The sequence below is a fragment of the Protopterus annectens genome, chromosome 9.part0, assembly GCF_019279795.1.
Source record: "Protopterus annectens isolate FY-2018-M chromosome 9.part0, PAN1.0, whole genome shotgun sequence".
NCBI lineage: Eukaryota > Metazoa > Chordata > Ceratodontiformes > Protopteridae > Protopterus > Protopterus annectens.
In genome coordinates, this window is record NC_056743.1 from 827,676,842 (window position 1) to 827,695,587 (window position 18,746).

The window sequence follows — 18,746 nt, forward strand, 5'->3', positions numbered from 1 at the left end:
GAAAATGGAGGTCATGGGAAAACAAAGATGGAGGATTAAAATATAAGCAGGATAAGATTGTTAGTATTGTGGAGGAATATGTAGGACAGATGAGATTTATCAGGTGGAAAGAGGACTATGGAAAGTTAGAAAAAAACAAGAAATAGTAAAAGAAATTTCAAGAAAGTAATTAAAAGAAGGGATAAATGAGTGGAAGGAAGAGTGTGCACCTTAACCAGATGGTTTAGGGTATGACTTTTATAAGGAGATGAAAGATGGAGGAGGGGGCTTTTGGAACAATAAATGCATGATGGATGAAAGGAAGAATAAAAAATGAAGACATTTTAAAAGGGGTCATAAAGTTTACATGGAAAATGGACACAAATTCATAGAAAATGGAGGCTAGTAATACTGGAGAATACATACTGGAAAATCTTTATGAACAATTTTCAAAAAAGGATGAAGGATGTTTTGGATGAAGCAGTAACTGAAGTGAATAAACAAATAAATGTATGTGAGATGCTTGTGGTAATAAAAGAGGTAGACAATATGGGCGACTGAAAAAGTGAAGGAAGAATGGTTGCCTGTGATATGGCAAAAACATTTGACAGTATAAATCTTAAAGAAATGTGGAATATTTTGAAAGAGTATCATACAGAAAAGATTGCCAGTTATTAAGTCAGTTTATGAACTAACATGGGTATCAGTAATGCTGAATGGCTGGTTAGGAGAAAATGTTAAGCTGGAAAGATGTCTAGTGAATAAGTGGTCATTTGTGATGGTGGGGAATGCATTCATAAGAACTTCTGGAAATGACTTAGAAGAACCAGTATAGAAAAATAATTGGAGTAGAACTGCCATTAATGTTGATTTAGGCAAGTACGGATGAAAGACAAAGCTGTAAAAATAGAAGTATTGGAGGGGAAATTAAGTTTATATCTAAAATAAACTTAAAACAATTTGGGGGAATGTATTTTACAAGAAATGAAATTAGTGTATTATGTGTGAGATTTGGAAGATAAGGTGGAAGTTGTTCTGGTTATCCTTAAGAAAAAATACATACATGTTAAATGTGTGTGCACTGGGAAAATTATCTCATTTAGATGGCATGTATATGTTGCTACATTGTGTGGAAAAATAATTATTAGATTGTTTTTCTTTTTATGGGGTTTAAGATTGAATCCATTGGAAAGAGAAATCGTATATAATAATAAAATCATGGAGGGGCTTAGTTTAAATCATGCTGTTTTATTGAGTTTGCACTTATTTTGCGTATTAAAAAGTGTACAGAAAAAGAAGTATAATAATAGAAATGTTATTGTTTAAAAACATGATTTTGTATGGAAAGAAATAAAATACAAGAAAAGAAAATGAAAGTGATAATATGGAAGGCAAAGAATATGAAAAGAATATAAAGATATTGAAAATATAATTAAATAATGTCAAGGCAGATAGGAAAAGTTGGTACAAAAATTATATTTTTTCCATGAGAAAGATGCAATTAAAGAAAGATAAAGGAGATTTATAATGTTTTATAAGGGCTATTTTTTATGTTAACTTGTGTTGGCTAAACTGCCTGCAAAAATAAAATACAAAATATAAGGTATTAGAAGAAAGGATGCATAATGCCTGTAAAGTTGAAGAAGTGACGCATTTTTTTGGACTGTAAAATAAATTAACGTTTTTAGAATGTTTTCAAAAAGATATATATATATATATATATATATATATATATATATATATATATATATATATATTTAGGTCCACTTTGTTATTTCAAAATACTGAAATCCCAAATTTCAGTATTACGAAATTACAAAGCCGAAAACTCAAAGTTCTGAAACTGGCAGGAGTGCGAAATTCAAAATCCCAAAGCATGTAGATGTTGAATTTCCGCTTCCGCTGGTGCAGCGTGTGGATGTATGGGTCGAATTTAGGTAAGTTTGTGTGTGTAAATGTGTTGGTTAGGGGCTTTAGTGTGTGTAAGTGTGTGTTGGTGACTGTGATGTGTGTGTGTGTGTGTGTGTGTGTGTGTGTGTGAAGGACTGTAAGATGTGTGTGTGAGTCTCATTTGTGTTTCTGTTTGTTCGATCTCGGAGTTAGAATATATAAGTAGGGGGGTACAGAGGGGTTTGCCCCCCTGCTTATCTATAGTGTAGATACATTTATTTGATTGTGGGGGGGAGTTTTGTGTTTACTGTATGTGTAGCATAGTTTCGACATTTTGAATTTTGTAATTGTGTGTTTTCAGAATTGTGAGTTGTGCTTGGGTTTTCGGCTTTGTAATTTCGAAATACTGATATTCAGTATTTCAATATTTGGAAATTACAAAGTGGACCCATATATATATATATATATATATATATATATATATATATATATATATATATATATATATATATATATGTCTGGAAAGAAGTCTGGAAAGAATTAAGAGAACATGGGCATAATCATGGTATTATTTGGGAAATATAAAGAAGGAACTAAGATAGAAATAGTTGGTATTTGTAAAAGGAAGATGTGAAGAGTTTCTGTTTTACAAAAAATGAATGATGAAATAATTTTAGAAATGAAAATATGTCTGTTGCTGAAGGGTAATCTGTGAAGAACATAAGGTGTATGTTATGAGAAAGTATATATAATATGATGTATAATGTAAGAAATGTGTAAATATTGCACATAATACATAAAAATAAAATAACCCGTACTCATTTTGATAATTGCTGTAGGATTTTTTTTCATCCAGTTGAGCTTTCACCAGCTCAGGCAAATGAGACCTTAGTTTAACATCTCAACCGAAGGATGGATATTATTAAGACTGATTTTAACACCTCTGTACAAGAAATGTGTAAATCCTTAAAAGCTTTGAAAGAATTTTTGGTTTAACAATTAAAGAAGAGAATGTCAAAACCATTATAATTCTAGTAACTTGCATACAGAGACTCAAATTTCTGTAACCCAGTCCAACCAGCTGCTCGCTCTTGAACGTGAGTTAAATAACATAGCTGCCACACCATTTGCTCACTTTGTAGGAGACGGATAAGAGTGCTTGCCATGGACCTGGTAAGTGGGAAAGTAGAACACATGATACAAATGAGATGATTTATACTGATTTTTATCAGTCTTTGATAGGATAGACCACAGGTCAGTACTGAGCAAAGTGGTCTAAATGGGTATGTCCAATGCATTGCTTAGGGGGATTAGTAAAGACTAAATAAGTGGATGTGGCATGTAGAATACAGAATCTGTTCTTGCAAGAAAATGGGCTGTGATCAAGGTGTCTCACAAGATCCACATATTTTCAGTCTGTTTACTTCATTCATGCTTATGCCATCAGATGTTTTCTGGTGCATCCATTATGATAATGACATAAAAATTGGGAAATACGTTGCATGTAGGGAACACTAACATCAACTCTAGGTGTGTGTGACTAAGTTGAATTACCAGCCAGAGGCAACTAATGTGGTAATTAACAATGAAAAACTAAACCGATGAGCTCCTGCACTACATTGAGCTGTAATAGTTATCGTATTGGAAAGAGATACGTTTTAAAGCTAGTCTTTTTAAGGACTTGAGAATTTGTGTTAAAAATTTGTTCAGCTTTAATTATCATGCTTAAAATATTGCGAATGAGTAAAGTTATAGGATGTATAAAGAAATTCATTAAATCACCAAAGGTGAAGATAATGAAAACTATGTTAGCTTAATAAGGGATAAATTATGGTATGGGAACAGTTTATGGTTGTCCCATACAACATTGCATAAACTAAAACTAGGAGGTATACAGATGAAATGTATGACTTTGATATGTGGAATACAAAATGTAACATACAAAGAAGGACAACAAACTGATTAATGCACTAACTGAACTAAATCTAAGTTCTGCTACCGTTGCATGGTTCCAAGACTACCTGATTAACCATCAACAATCTGTGCAGTGGCAGCAAGACCTCTCCTCTTTTCTGCCTGTTTCATTGGGGGTACCTCAAGGATCTGCCCTGGGTCCTCTACTATTCTCAGTATTTACTAACAAACTACATACTGCAACTCTGTATGCCTCTGTCATACAGTACACTGATGATTCCACTCTGATATGCGCAGCTTCATCTCCTCAACAACTACAAATAATAACACAAGACACTTTTTCAAAGATGGAGTCATGGCTCTCTAAGTCCCAACTAATCCTAAATCTTAACAAAACTCAACTTATGATATTCCAACCTACAAAGCATACTATGTCACCCCCTAACTTCAATATTATATCCTCCAACAACACTGTCATCTCACCTGTAACCCACACCAAACTTCTGGGAGTAGTCAGAGATAGTAACTTAAGATTTCATATTCATATTGCACAAACAATAAAAAAATTACACAAAAAACTAGGTACCCTTTACAAAAAACAAACAGTACCTCACTAAAAATGCAAAAGCAACTATTGCTGAAACCCACCTCATCTCAACTCTGCTCTATGCATCACCAATTCTCACCAACCTAAAGCAAACTGACTTATCCAAACTGCAAGCATGCTATAACAAAATTGCCCTATTTGCCACAAATTCCGCATATAGATCACACCACTGCACAGCACTTAAGATATTTACCTGGCTAGAACTTCCACAACTTTTACTCTATAACCAACTCTCTGCAGCCCATACAGTTCTAAACCGCTCTGATAAGATTCCTTCCCTCCAAAATTTCCTACTCCCATACTTCCCTGACTGAGATCTGCGTTCAAAACTTAAAACCCTCCTGACTACAATTAAAGTCAATAATTCTGCTGGGGAATCCTTTTACTCAAGCTACATAGCCAAAATGGAATAAACTCGCTACTGATATAACTAATAGTACTAATCCATTCCACTTGAAAACATACTCAAAGCACATCTACTCATATCTTGGCTGTGCTCATGTAATACCCCTGGTTAAACAACAACTCCCCAAAACACTTCATAAAACACACTGTTTCTCTGTCTCATTGGCTATAAAACTAAATATAACTGTCACACCATTGTTGAACTCTAATACTTGTCATCTGTAACATTCTGACTGGAAACAATTGTATCTGCAATCTGAATGGAAATTAGTGAATTTATTAAAAACTTTACTTTAATCAGTGCTTTATACTGTGTACATTTTTTTTTGCTTTATGCCCTACCCCCTTCCATTTCCTCACCCCACACTCTTTTATTGCATCTAAGGTCAACTCACCTTTGGGCTATGCGTCCCCTTAGAGAGAGTGTCATTGCAGCACTGTCAGCCACCTGAGCCACTATTTGAAACTGGGCTGGCTGGACCATAGTCAGGGCTTTATCCTGTTATGCCACTGGAGCAGTAGGAAGACTAGTAAAAATATGGCACACTTTGCCCTGGGTTTTAAGTCAGTCTAGTCCTTTCAGTCTTCCACTCCAGTGTTTACCCAGGGAAAAAGGGAGAAATCTCCTTCTTCCTCTGAGGAAGTAGTCATCAAAGATTCTGAACATGAAGGTCTTAACTGTGTTTCATAGTTGTATTCTCCTATCATGTGAATCCAAATCTGAGGTTACTGTGCCCCCAGATTAACTAAAACTCTGTCCCTGACAACATATCTAAGAATAAAGAATTCTTGAAGCAAATAAACCAAAATAGCGGAGACAAAAGGCAAACTTGTGAAACGTAATCTATACTAGCTGCCAGAAGAAGGATGCTTTTAATGCTGATTTGTCATCTTCAAGCCAGACACACTTTATAAGTTGCCATACTCATAAGTTTTTGTTCCGAAATCCAATTACTGTCTCATCTGTGATATCTTTGGATAGGGACTCCAGTTCAAAATCCTTTGCTTTGTCAAACCCTGACCCCAAAAAAAAAGAAAGCAGGGTATTTGACAGGTATAGGAAGAAGGTGTATGCCTCTTACACATTGGCTTTATGAGCTAAAAGCTGCCAGATAGCCTGATAAAATATTTACTTTATTTTTTTTTCTGACATGCAGAAGTCCAATACTAACCTTCTTGCTTCTGACATTAAAACCAGTCTGTCAGCTATCATAATTTCTGCCTCCTGGGTTAACAGATACTTTATAAAATGTGCAATTAATGCAGTGGTGCTGTATCCAGAGCTGCAACCACAGGGTCAGTGATATACAGAAATGCCTTGGTCAGACTCCAGATGTTTCCTGGAGATGCCAAGGCACAGATTGTAAATGCTCCCCTAGTAAAACCTGTGTGTTTTGGAATCTCCTGAGCTGAGGTGTTTAAAAAATTAGAAGAAAGAGGAAACTTAATACAGGCTATCAGACAACTTTTTCTGTCTCTCTTCCATAGACACTAGAGGACTAAATTTCCAGCCTAGTAAAAAAGGGATAATTAGTAACCAGTTTAAAATAAAGGTTGCAAAAGACTAAATTGAAAATGGAAAGCAGAATGCAAAGAAACAGTGAAAGGAGATTTTTATATAGCAGCCAAGTATGCAACAAATTCTAGAAGTTTAAAATTTTTGCATGGACGTGTTTTCATTTATTACTTCTATTAGGTTCTCTGGATATTTTCTTTTCATGAACATTATTTTTAGGGTACAGCTCTGATAAGGGCATGTAAATAAAAATTGTTAATAGTTAATTTAGTATTGACATGAAGACTGGATGTAGCTTTAAGTAGGATTTTGTAGAGCAGCTCCTTATGGATAAATTGAATGTTTGGTTATCATCTAATTATTGAGGTAACAGTATTGAATTAATAGGATGATACATATTAAACAGGAAGTGTGTTTTATTTTAATGATTTGAAAAAGTCCCAAACAGGGACGAAAAACCTGGTGATGTTGTTAAGCATTTAATGTTTTGTTTTGTGGAGTGTTTTGTAATATTTTCTACTGTTAAACTTACTAACGCGTTTGGATCCCTCATCTGAATTGAAATTTATTTCTAATATACCACTGCGGTGCCTGTTGGTTTTCTATTCATAGTAAGGCCTTACTAAATTTAATGCTATTGACTGCCAAAAAAGTAATTACTAAAAAATGGGAGATCAAATTCTAAACCAACTATAGCTGAAGTAGTGAATGTTGTAAAAGAGATAAAAGAATTGGAGGTGGGATCTTTAGAAAAGGGATTGAGCAAACTACATATAAATAAATGGAATTTGTAGGAACAGTACCTTCAAATAATGTTTAGGAGGAGGTATAATTTATCAGGGAAGGCAGGACTTTGAGATATATGTAATGTTGTAGTGAACAATAATTGTATACAACAGAAAACAAATATGTATAATGCATGAAAATATAACGTGATTTTTTTTAATATATGTGTACCCATTTTGCCTTGATGTACATGTCTAATATGCTGAGAAAAAGATGTTCAGTTAAATAACTGTACCTACCAGATACTCATAGTGTATATATAGTAGCTGTTTAGTTATCTGTATCAAGCATACAGGTGTCCTGTAGCCTTTCTAACAATGTCTTAATCTACCACTGTTTATTTTCAGTCTTACTTGACTCCTAACTCTGAACTAAGAACAACCCTGAAACATCTTTATTTGCTGACACTATCTGAAACCTAATGAGCAGGACCAGTAAGAACTGTGGCCGTTAAGGAATTCCTTCAGTATTTAGTGTAGTTTAATCTCCATGTCAATCTGAAAATTAAACTATTACCCTGTTTAAACTGGTGCACCGACAGGGACGGCAGCTGTGAATATCTTGCTCCTACCTAAGATTACCATAGTCCCATGTATTGCAGACTTTATAAGACCACTCCTCCACCATCATTTAGCAGCATATACTTTAAAATAGTGTGGTTTTAATTTTACTGTCATGGTCTAACTGCCTTTGTCATAAACAAGTACAAAGTACGAACCAAACAGACCTTATCTGGAGCAGTGTCTCTGATCGTTTTTGTAGTGTGCATACCTCGGACAGGCTGGACCTGCTGTGGTCCCCATACCCTACCCCCATTTACCACACCCCCTCTATACCTACATTTGTATTAAACTAGGTACAGAAATTCCTAGTACAACGCAATAGAGCCAAAACGCTTATAAAACAGGACAAATTCCAATAATAACAGTCTGCCCTAGACGTCTCCCAAAACAACCCCAAACAATTCTGGTCCTCCATAAACTCCATCCTCCACCCAGGTAAAGTCAGTAGCCCTCCTCTTAACATCCCTCACTACGCCAAAAATATTGCTACCTCATTCAACACACACTTCACACAAACCATACTATCAGTAGCTAGACAACAGAACCCCCGTCCCCTCCAACCCACAGCTTCAATTAGTAATCTCCCCACTGTCTTCTCTTTTTCGCCTGTTCCTACCTCCAACATTAAAAAGCTGTTAACTAAACTTAAGCCCACCAAATTAGCAGCAGACAACCTCCCAAGTGAATACCTACAAATTTTAGCTAATGCTCTAGCCTACCCAGTATCCATCTTGATTAACCGATCTCTGTCAGAAAGTTACGTTCCCACACCATGGAACGTATCACATATAATTCCCCTCCACAAAGGCAGCCCCTCCACAGAACTAACCAGTTGCCGCCCCGTAGCTATTCTCTCTCCACTCTCCAAAATGCTAGAGAGATGCATTTACTCTCAGGTCTCAGACTGCCTTCTTACTAACGACCTCCTTTCCAATACTCAACATGGTTTCTGACCAAACTATAGCACCACCACTGCCATACTGTCCTTTACTAACATTATCCTTGAGCATCAAAACAATGGCTATCTCTCCTCTGCTACTTTCCTAGACCTATCTAAAGCATTCAATATGGTCCCACACAAACAACTCATCTCTGTCCTCAATAACCTATCCTTCTCTCAGTCAGTCATCAACTGGTTTCAGAGTTACCTATCTGACTACCAACAATCCGTTGTATGGCAGAATAACATATCTCCCCAACTAACTGTCTCTATAGGGGTTCCCCAAGGATCCATCCTTGGACCCCTACTCCTCTATTTTCACCAATAATCTAGCCTCTGCCACCAAACATGGCACACTCATACAATACGCAGATAACTCAACCATCATCTGCTCAGCCCAGTCCTTACCCAAACTGCAAAAAGTCACACAAGAAGCCTTTTCCCCTGTTGAAACTTGGTTATCTGCTGCCCAATTAATACTCAACCCAAACAGAACTAGACTACACATCTTCCAACCCACCAAACATACTCAAAACAGCTCTCACTTTAACATCACAGCAAAAGACAACACCACTATATACCCAACAGAACACATCAAATTGCTAGGATTGGAAATAGACAATAAACTAAAATTTGACATTCACATATCCATGACCATAAAAAAAGTCCACAAAAAAACTAGGAGCGTTATACAGAAATAAGCAACTTCTCACCAAAGCAGCAAAGATTTCAATAGCAAATTCCCACCTTATCTCCACCCTACTTTATGCCTCTCCAATATAAACCAACCTAAAGCAATGCGATCTAAACAAGCTCGAGACCTGCTACAACAAAATTGCCAAATTTGCCATATGGGCATCCTACCGTAGTCACCACTCTCTCTCACTTGCTAAACTGGGCTGGCTTGAACTCCCTCACCTCCTTCAATGGTATCAACTCGCACTTGCCCACAAACTAGTAAACCATCCACTAAAAGTCCCATCCCTCCAGAATCTGCTCCAACCCTATCGCACCACCAGACCACTAAGATCCAGCAACAGAAATCACTTACAGGTCACTAAAGCCAATAACTCTCCTGGAGAAGCACTATTCTCTTGTGCCATAACCAAATTATAGAACTCCCTCCCACCCACCCACAATTACCTCTGTACCATCATGCACCCACTTCAAAACTTTACTAAAAGCGCACCTAAAACATGCTGGCTATGCCCTTGCAACTCCCCCTCTAATATCACCCACCCCATCCACCCACTACCTTTTTTTCCACCCCACTAACTACCTTGATTATAGCAAGCTCAGATGCTCATAAGCCTAACTACGTATTATACAGCAGGAACTTCTTATTGTAACAATTGTTAATGTCTGTTATGTACTTCACAGATGATAAAGATTCTAGTTGTGTACTGATGTACTATGTTCTTCATCTGTAACTATGTTTGTAATTTTTAATTGCTATGTTGATCAAATTGTTAATTGCTATCTATGTGAATCCAATGTAACTACTGTCTGTATATTTTAACTGTGGAGCTTTTCTCCCCGGGCCTCTGCTGAAAATGGACCTACGTCCAGTCGGACACTCCCGGTCAACAAATGTATATAAATAAATAAAAATTCTGCATCACATTCACTGTTAATGGCTCCAAACCTACTCACACTCTAACTACACTAGTTAGCCCATTCCCCACACCCTATTGCACTGACTTCCTAACACTATATAACTGATACATGTTACATCCCAATTATTGGATTACTAAACTTAATAATTGTCTTCACTCCCATCAACTGCTACACTGTAATTAATTTTCTCTAATCACAATACTAAAAGGTACACTTGCTACAGAAATGTACCATTCTATATTACTGCACTTATAATGCTATCAATAGTGTCACATCTAACTTCATATTATATACAGCTAAAAGATACATTAGCCTCCCATACTACGCTGCTCCCCTATCTACCACAGATAAAACCCTTTAGCATTAAAGCATCACCTTCAGTCTGTACTACTGCATATATTGATCAAATCACCTATACTGTACTTCCTCAGTCAGCTTCTTCCCCCATCTCCCTGAAATACAAGTTTATAGATAAATTCCTAAAGACCATAATACACATAGCATTTCAACTAATTCTTAGTGGAGAAATCCACCCTAATCCTGGCCCTAAAACTAAATTAGTCCAGCTTCATCACCAATCCACCAACCAGTGCTACAGCATAATAAACCTTCCTCAGAAATCATCTGACCTTCTGTCAATAAATATAAACCTCAGAAGTGCTGTTAATAAAATTCAGTCTCCATGCCACTCTCTCTCTCTACTTACCAGACATTGCTATAATTACTGAAATCTGGCTAAAACCCCAGATGAGCAGCAATGAAATGCTACCTCCTGGATACAACATTCATAGAGTAGATAGAATAGGCAAAAGAGGGGGAGGAATAGCCATGTTATTAAGAAATAACCTAGTACTAGACACCATACAGCTTAATACACCAGACTTTAGTAATGTAGTCATGCTTTTCACCAAACTGAAGATCCGTAATATGAAATGCATAAATATAGTTGGACTGTACATACCACCAGGAAATAACCTTTCCACTTCAGAACACGTTCTCCACTGGTCTTCAGAATCAGTGCCCCAGGAAGCAATTATTATGGGAGACTTCAATATAGATCAGTTTACTTGCAACGCCCATACCCCTACAAATCACATTAACCATGGTTTCACTCAGATCATTCAAATTCGTACTTGAACTGACAAATATCAAGTAGGCACTCCATCCTAGACGGGATACTAACAAGTAGACCATCTCTGTCCTTACATACAGGTTGTCTCCCTGATAGCCTCAGTGATCATTTTCCAACTTGTATACTCAAGCATCGTATAAATCCTTTTAAACAGATAATGTGCCATCTCATTAGAAGTAAAAGAAACTTTAACCCTCAAAACTTTATAGCCACCATTAAAAGCTGTAACTGAATACCACTTAAAAACCTCCCACTTGAGACTGCCTTAGAATATTTTAACTCTACTTTCCTAACTCACTATCTCCTCCTAGAACCATTAAAACAAAATCTAATTTTGCCCCATGGCTAACCAAGGAAACCATACTATTGTTAAAAATGAGAGATAAGGCCTGGGATCTATGACAATAAAACAAATCACAAGCATCTAAACAGGCATACCAAGAACTGAGAAATAAATCCCCAAAAACAAGTCAATCAAGACAAAATTAACCATTGCAAATACATCCAAAATATCATAATAACCCACAAAAGTTTTGGTTGGCTGTAAAGAAAATTCTACAACCGGGAAACCCTTGCACCCCATCCCCCTCAACCACTAACACTATAGGTACCATAGCTGTGTAATTTAATAGATATTTCACTGGAGCCATACTAGCTCTTTCAAACAATAACTGCCCCACCACTCCAACAGATATTCCTACATCTAGTACAAATAGTAATACCTTTTCCTTCCAACTTGTACCAGCAGCCGCTATTAAAAAGTTTGTAATGAAACTTAAGCCAACAACCCTAGCAGCTGATAACTTACCAAATGAATACCTTAAAATCGCAGCTGAAGCCATCTCCTATCCAGTATCTATATTGATAAATCGATCCATTTCTGAACACCAGATTCCAAGAATCTGGAAAATCTGACATTATCCCACTGCATAAAGGGGGCAACTCAACAGAACTGTACAACTATAGGCCAATAGCTATCTTATCACCTCTGTCCAAAATTCTGGAAGGATGCGTCCACTGACAAATTATGGATCGTCTCCTAACCAACAACCTTTTATCCAAAACCCAAAATGGATTTTGTATCTGCCACAGTACTACTACTGACCTAATACGGTTTACCAACACCATTAATCAGCACAGAAATTATGGTGATATAGTCTCCTCTATCTTTCTTGATCTGTCAAACATTTTTGAAACCATCTGTTATAACAAACTCAAAAATGTACTATCTGAACTTAAACTTTCTCATTCCACATTTGCATCGTTCAAGGACTACTTAACAGAGCAACAGCAAGCTGTAAAATGGCATCAAAACCTATCTCCTCTTCTGCCTGTCACTGTAGGAGTTCCACAGGGATACATCCTAAGTCAGCTTCTGTTCACAGTATTCACCAGTAATCTTCATACTGCTGTCCTATGCAAGGGTGTTATGCCACCCTTGTCCAGTATGTTGACGATTCCACACTAATATGCACTGCTCCATCCATTCAGATACTACAACAAAACAAATAACACAACAGACTTTCATTGCAGTAGAATCATGACTATCTGATACACGACTTATTCTATACCCCAGTAAGACCAAACTCATGCTTTTCCATCCCACAAGAGCTTCAGATCCCCCTTCATCATTCTATGTCTCATCTAAAAACAATATAAACATATTTCCTGTATCTCAAACAAAACTTCTGGGTGTTATCATGGACAGTGCCTTAAAATTTGGCATCCATATAGCTAAGACATTAAAAAAAAGTTAAAATAGATGCTCTATATAGAAATAAACAGTATCTAACTTCATAACACAAGAGCTACCATTGCAAGAACATATCTGATCTCTGGCCTCATTTATACCTCACCAATTCTCATAAACCTAAAGAAGTCAGACTTAGGAAAGCTTAGACACCTGCTACAAAAAATCGCTAAGTTTGCCACAGACTCTTCCTATAGGTCTCACCACTGCTTAGCACTAAATCAACTAAATTGGTTTGAACTTCCACATCTCCTTATACGTACCCAGCTTACCATGACTCATCAGCTATTAAATCATCTATAGAAAATCCCTGCCCTTCAAAATCTCCTACTACCTTATTCTACCAAATGTGTCTTACGCTCAAGTAATAAATCTTTGCTGAACATAACCAAAGCTAACAATACTGCAAGATATTCCCTTTGCTCACATTCCATAGCCAAAATCTGAATCTTATTACCAACAAACTACATCTATTACAAACTCTTCACTCTTTAAAAATATAAATTCTTCCCTGATCCATTTTACAGGTTAAAACTCCTTTCCTTTTACCATCAGCAAGTGCTAAGTCTTGCTCATCCAATCACTTCTACTACAAGGGATTTCCTCAGAATTCTAGGTTACATGACTTTATCCATCCTCACTATTCCTTTAGCCACACTTCACATAAGGAAAATTCACTGGTTTCTCAAATCTGAGCCATCATCCTCTATCCTTCTATAATCAAGTCCAGGATTTCATTGAAAGAGGACTCCTCTGCTAGGCTAGTCAAGTCCAACAGAAACCCCTCCCCCAATTTCCTATTCAGTCAGTCAGAGCAATATGCCTTGGATTTTCCCCGAAGGACAGTTTCTCAAATATCAAAGTTTAGGGCATGTGGGAGACTTATTTAAGAAAAAACACATAAACCTTAAATACTCCTAATAAAAGCAGTCAAAACACTCAGTCATCTGTGGCCTCTGGGGTCTTTGTTTGTCATAATAGACAATCCCACAGTTGTGGTACATGAACAAACACAGAAAATGAAATTCTGTCCTCTGTATATGACTACCCATGATTACCTGGGAGCTGGCAACTCAACACAGTCTCTCCCTACAGGCAACCTACATTCCAGCAAAGCAGAACACAATAGCAGACTCACTGACCAGATCCAGGCCAAACTATCATGAGTGGATGTTATATCCAGGGGTCTTCCAGGAGATTTTCCATCAGTGAGAAGCTCCCTAAGTAGATATGTTTGCCTCCGTTCACAACAGACGATTATAACTGTTTTGTGCCACTATTCCTTGCAAACAAGCCTGGAAAACAGATGCCTTTTCTTTCACGTGCTTCCCTCCTTTATTCTGATAACCACAGTCTTACTAAAGATAAAGAAGGACTCTCTAGTTATTCTTCTAGGAACTCCTTTTTGTCCCATACCATATTGGTTCTCCCATTTCATGCACCTGGCCAGGAACATTTATGAAAAACTTCCTCATGGAGTGGACCTCTTCACACAGGACAAAGGATCTCTTATCTACCCAAACATTTTCAACCTACGTCTGACTGTATGGATGATAGTTTTTTGATTCTGTTTAGGCACCTCTTTTCAGAGGACATGCAACAGTTATTAAAGAAGGATTGAAAACTTGCTACTAAGAAATCATGTGTAGCCAGCTGGATAAGATTTTCTCATTGATGATGTAATAGAGACCAAGATCCAACACAGGCGGAGGCACTGTTTGTTCTCCAGTATCTTTTCATATTACTTCTATCGAATTGTATCATTTGGACATTTCTTCTTGTCCGCCATTAGATCCCCCCTTTCTTCCTTGTCCCAAGTTTGATCATGAAAGGGTTTTTACATATTAGACCACCTGGTGAGCAGATGACTCCTTCCTAGGATGTTAACTTTGTATTAGAGAAGTTAGTCTCCATTTGTACCTGCAGCTAGTTCTTCTGTGAAGTTTCTTACTTGGAAGACAGATTTGCTTATTTCTCTGACTTTGGCTAAATGAGTATCTGAGTTGCAATTCCTTATCTTCTCAGCCCTTTTCGATATCCCATAAAGACAGGGTGAGTCTTAGAACCAACCCTACCGGCATGACTTAAGTTATTTCTGAGTTAACTTTGAATCAATCTATTCACTTCCTATGTTATGCCTTGAATCTAAAAACAGAGGGGAGGGGGAGTTCTGAATACCTTGGATGTCCACAGGCAACTGCTGTTACTAGCAGGACAAAACAAAAGATTTCAGAAAATTTGACCAACTTTTTTTTTCCCTTTGAGGGCAAGATGAAAAAAAGGATGGACAGTTTCTAATCAAACCTTTGACTAGATATCTGTCTCAGGCTGTTCAGTTATATTTTTCTTGTCATAGAAAAAGCTCCCATCCCCCAGAATATCAAGGCCCACTCAACTAGAGCTCTGGCAACTTATGGAGCCTTTTAGAAAGGGGTGGCCCTAGAGCTATTCTAGGGGCAGCAACTTGGTGATCGGTGCACATTTTCACTAAGTACTAAAAATGGATTCCTTTTCCAGAGTCAAAACAGGATTTGCTAGCTCTATTCTTCAGGGTTTACTAGATTCTGGCCCTATTTCCTCCACCCTTACTTCCTAAGCGTTGACAGTTGTGCCATATAGGCTAATGCTACAGCAACAGTGAATTAATGATGACTATACTACACTTATGTAAATTAAGTTTCCACAGTAGTAGAGGGTTGAATATATCACTATTAGAGTACTAACACCCTCCCTTCTTTGCTGTTTTTAGTTTTTTACCTCTCCTTGTGCGTGGCGGGGTCCCTGTTACTGTGGTTCCTTTTTCTGACATGACAACATGATCTTTTGCTACACTGTGTACTTACTTCAGTATGTCTTTTATATACCAGCATGCTTCTGTACCTAGTAAGATGTACCATGTGCAAGGCAGGCACCCATAAGCTTCAATATATTGTCAGAATGTCCGATATCATTGGCAAGGTACATCCCATGTAGCTGTATATCAGTGAGTGATCAGTTTTAATATCTTCTGTTATGGTAGGTTAACTTATGCAACTGTACTTTCTTTCCAAAAAGAAGAAATCTATACTCATTACTTGTTTTTTTTTTTTTTTTTTTTTTTTTGTGAAAGGGTAAGATCAAATAATTAGAATAGGAAAAAATAGAATGTTTTTATACATTTTCTGTTAATTGCAACAAGTAAACAGTAGTTATGATTACAGAAGTTTATTTTTATTTTTTTTGTTATATGAAGTATTGCTTCTCAAAACCATAGCTAAGGTGAGGCAAAAGGGGGCTTCTGCCCTCATTGTAAGCTACTAAGAGTACAGTCATTATGGTAGAAGACCTTTTTATTGTTCCCTACAAACAATACAGTGTTGTTTGGTGGCTGGCTGGATGGGCACTTGTGCAGTACTGGTATTCATTTAAGCAGACACTTGCACAATGCAGTCATGCAATTGTGTGTATGTGTGTAGTCGTTTGCACACCCAAATACGGTAACAAAATATAGCTGTTTGCTACAGTTTCACTGGAGGTTGCTTTTTGGCCTTCGTCTGTGGTTGGGGAGGCACCAGTTGGGTACCCGTTACTTATGTGGATTTCTGTAAGAATTAAAATATAAATGCCTGTAATCTGTTTTTTCTTTCACAGGATGTTGGGTATCAACATGCAAAACTAATATTCAGCAGCTGGAGCAGGGGAGATATAATTGATAAAATGCTAAAAGACAGAAGATCTGCGGACTTTTATGACAGTACCAAAAAGATGGATGTAAGTCATGCATATATCCAGCAGCCTGCTGGTTACCTCTTACAAAAAAGTAGTGATTTGTATTTCCTTTTTTTTTTCAGTGATTAAACATTATTAGAATGGGTGAATATTGTTTGCATTAGGTCAGTCTTGATTATCTTTCTTCTTGTACTGTGTGTGCATATGCTCCCTTTATAACCATGTTTTATTTTTTATTTATGTGTGTCAGTGTTTCTTAATTTAAATATTGAATGTGTAACAGGGATACTTTCTCCTCAGCCCTCCACTGAAACTGCAATCCTTTATGTTGGATACAACTGGTTAATTAACACAAATATGTAAGTAATAATTATAAATAAAATACAAGTTAGTGTGTTAGAAACATGCAGTGTACCTTGAAGGCATGGAATGTCATGCAAATCCCTAAAAAGTGAAGCATCCCACTCCAAGGAAGTGTTCTAAATATAGTATGCTGTGCTATGTAACTTCTGAGCAGAAATTCTTTCCAGGCTTAAGAACTTTTCACAATGGCATTTCTGAGCTGAACTTCTGTTCCTTGGAGAACTGTATCCTGGAAGAACATAATATAGGTATTTCACTAGTCAGTTTGCTATTGTATTTGCTCTACTTGTAGTGCCATTTGTTTAAATCTGTTTTTAGTTAAGTTGCTGCATCACACTGCCCATGCATGTATACAATAATAAGCAGTAGGCTGCTGAAATGTAATCCCTGCATTCTGTAATTGTACTGTAATGCAACCTCACAGCTGTTGTGTTGCAAGTTTTCTTATGTTGCCAGATTTACAAAAAAAAAAGGAATAGAGCCATTGTAGGGTTGTATTTGACAGCAAGTAAAAGTTTCATGTTAAGAGAGTTTAACAGACCATTATCTGAGCCCTTCAGTTTATCATTTTTCATATAAATGCTGAAAAAAAAACTGCACTGTGAAGGTGGTATGTTACTTTATAAATTCCAGTGCTTGTAAACATGATATTTGGTATAGCTCAGCACACCTTGCTTTTCTGCACTTTTCCAATATTTGTATTCTTTAGAAGTACATTAGAATTTAGAGCATTGAGGCGCAGCATGGTATGGTGTAATACAGTGTTTATATGACTATAATAGAGTGCTTCACCAAAGCACTTTATAGCATTATTCTGGTTATGCTATAGCCCCTACAGTTGTTTTTCTATAATACTTAAAAAGCACAATTGCACTCCTGCGTGCTGCTATGAGTAATTATTGGTGAAAGCACTGAGCTGCACCATAAACTGTTTATATAGTTTTCTGTATGCAGCTCAGTGCCTTCACCAACAGTTATTCATTGCAGCACACAGGAGTGTAGTTGTACTTTTTGAGCAGTAAAGAAAAACAACTGAGTAAAACAGTAGGTAGACACCTGCACGTCCCCAGCTGTCTTAATCTTTTCCAGTGCACAACTAAGTGGATACTTATAGAATTACAGAGCTGCCTTCAGGAGTACTAATTTTATATTTATTATATCTTTATTTATTTATTTTTTTGGTCTTTCAGTTCTCCCATATTAGTATTACAGGGTCAAATTTTAATATGATTTTTAATTTTCTTGAGTTCTTGTCATGGGAGGTAAGGCACAGAATTAATACCATTTCCAGCACAGAAGTAGAATTTAAGAAACGAGTCAAGATTTTTAGAATCCATAATTGCTACATTATAGATTGAGGATTAACCTTTTTTTTGGTTCAAAAAGCTGGGTTTAACAACTTAGCTTAGTTTGCAGTAGAGGAAGAAGTTGGCATATCCTGTATAGTTCCTTAAGTGAAAAAAAGAGCTGCCTTCCACTGCACTTGCCAGTTTTATTAAGATGTATGGCTTAGGTGGTATAGCCGTGGTAAACATTACCTTATTTTGAGCAGGTATTTCCCTGTGCCTTACTGCTT

At 36.8% G+C, this 18,746-nt stretch overlaps 1 protein-coding gene across 1 annotated transcript in view; it reads left to right on the top strand.

Annotated features, from left to right (window-relative positions):
* The window catches only part of PNPLA6 (patatin like phospholipase domain containing 6), a 1,368,928-nt gene that overhangs the window by 1,331,584 nt on the left and 18,598 nt on the right, over positions 1-18,746 (top strand). The window contains exon 33 of the mRNA XM_044083495.1: positions 16,730-16,849. Within this exon, the coding sequence (XP_043939430.1) occupies positions 16,730-16,849 (120 nt within the window). The remainder of the gene's footprint in view (positions 1-16,729; positions 16,850-18,746) is intronic.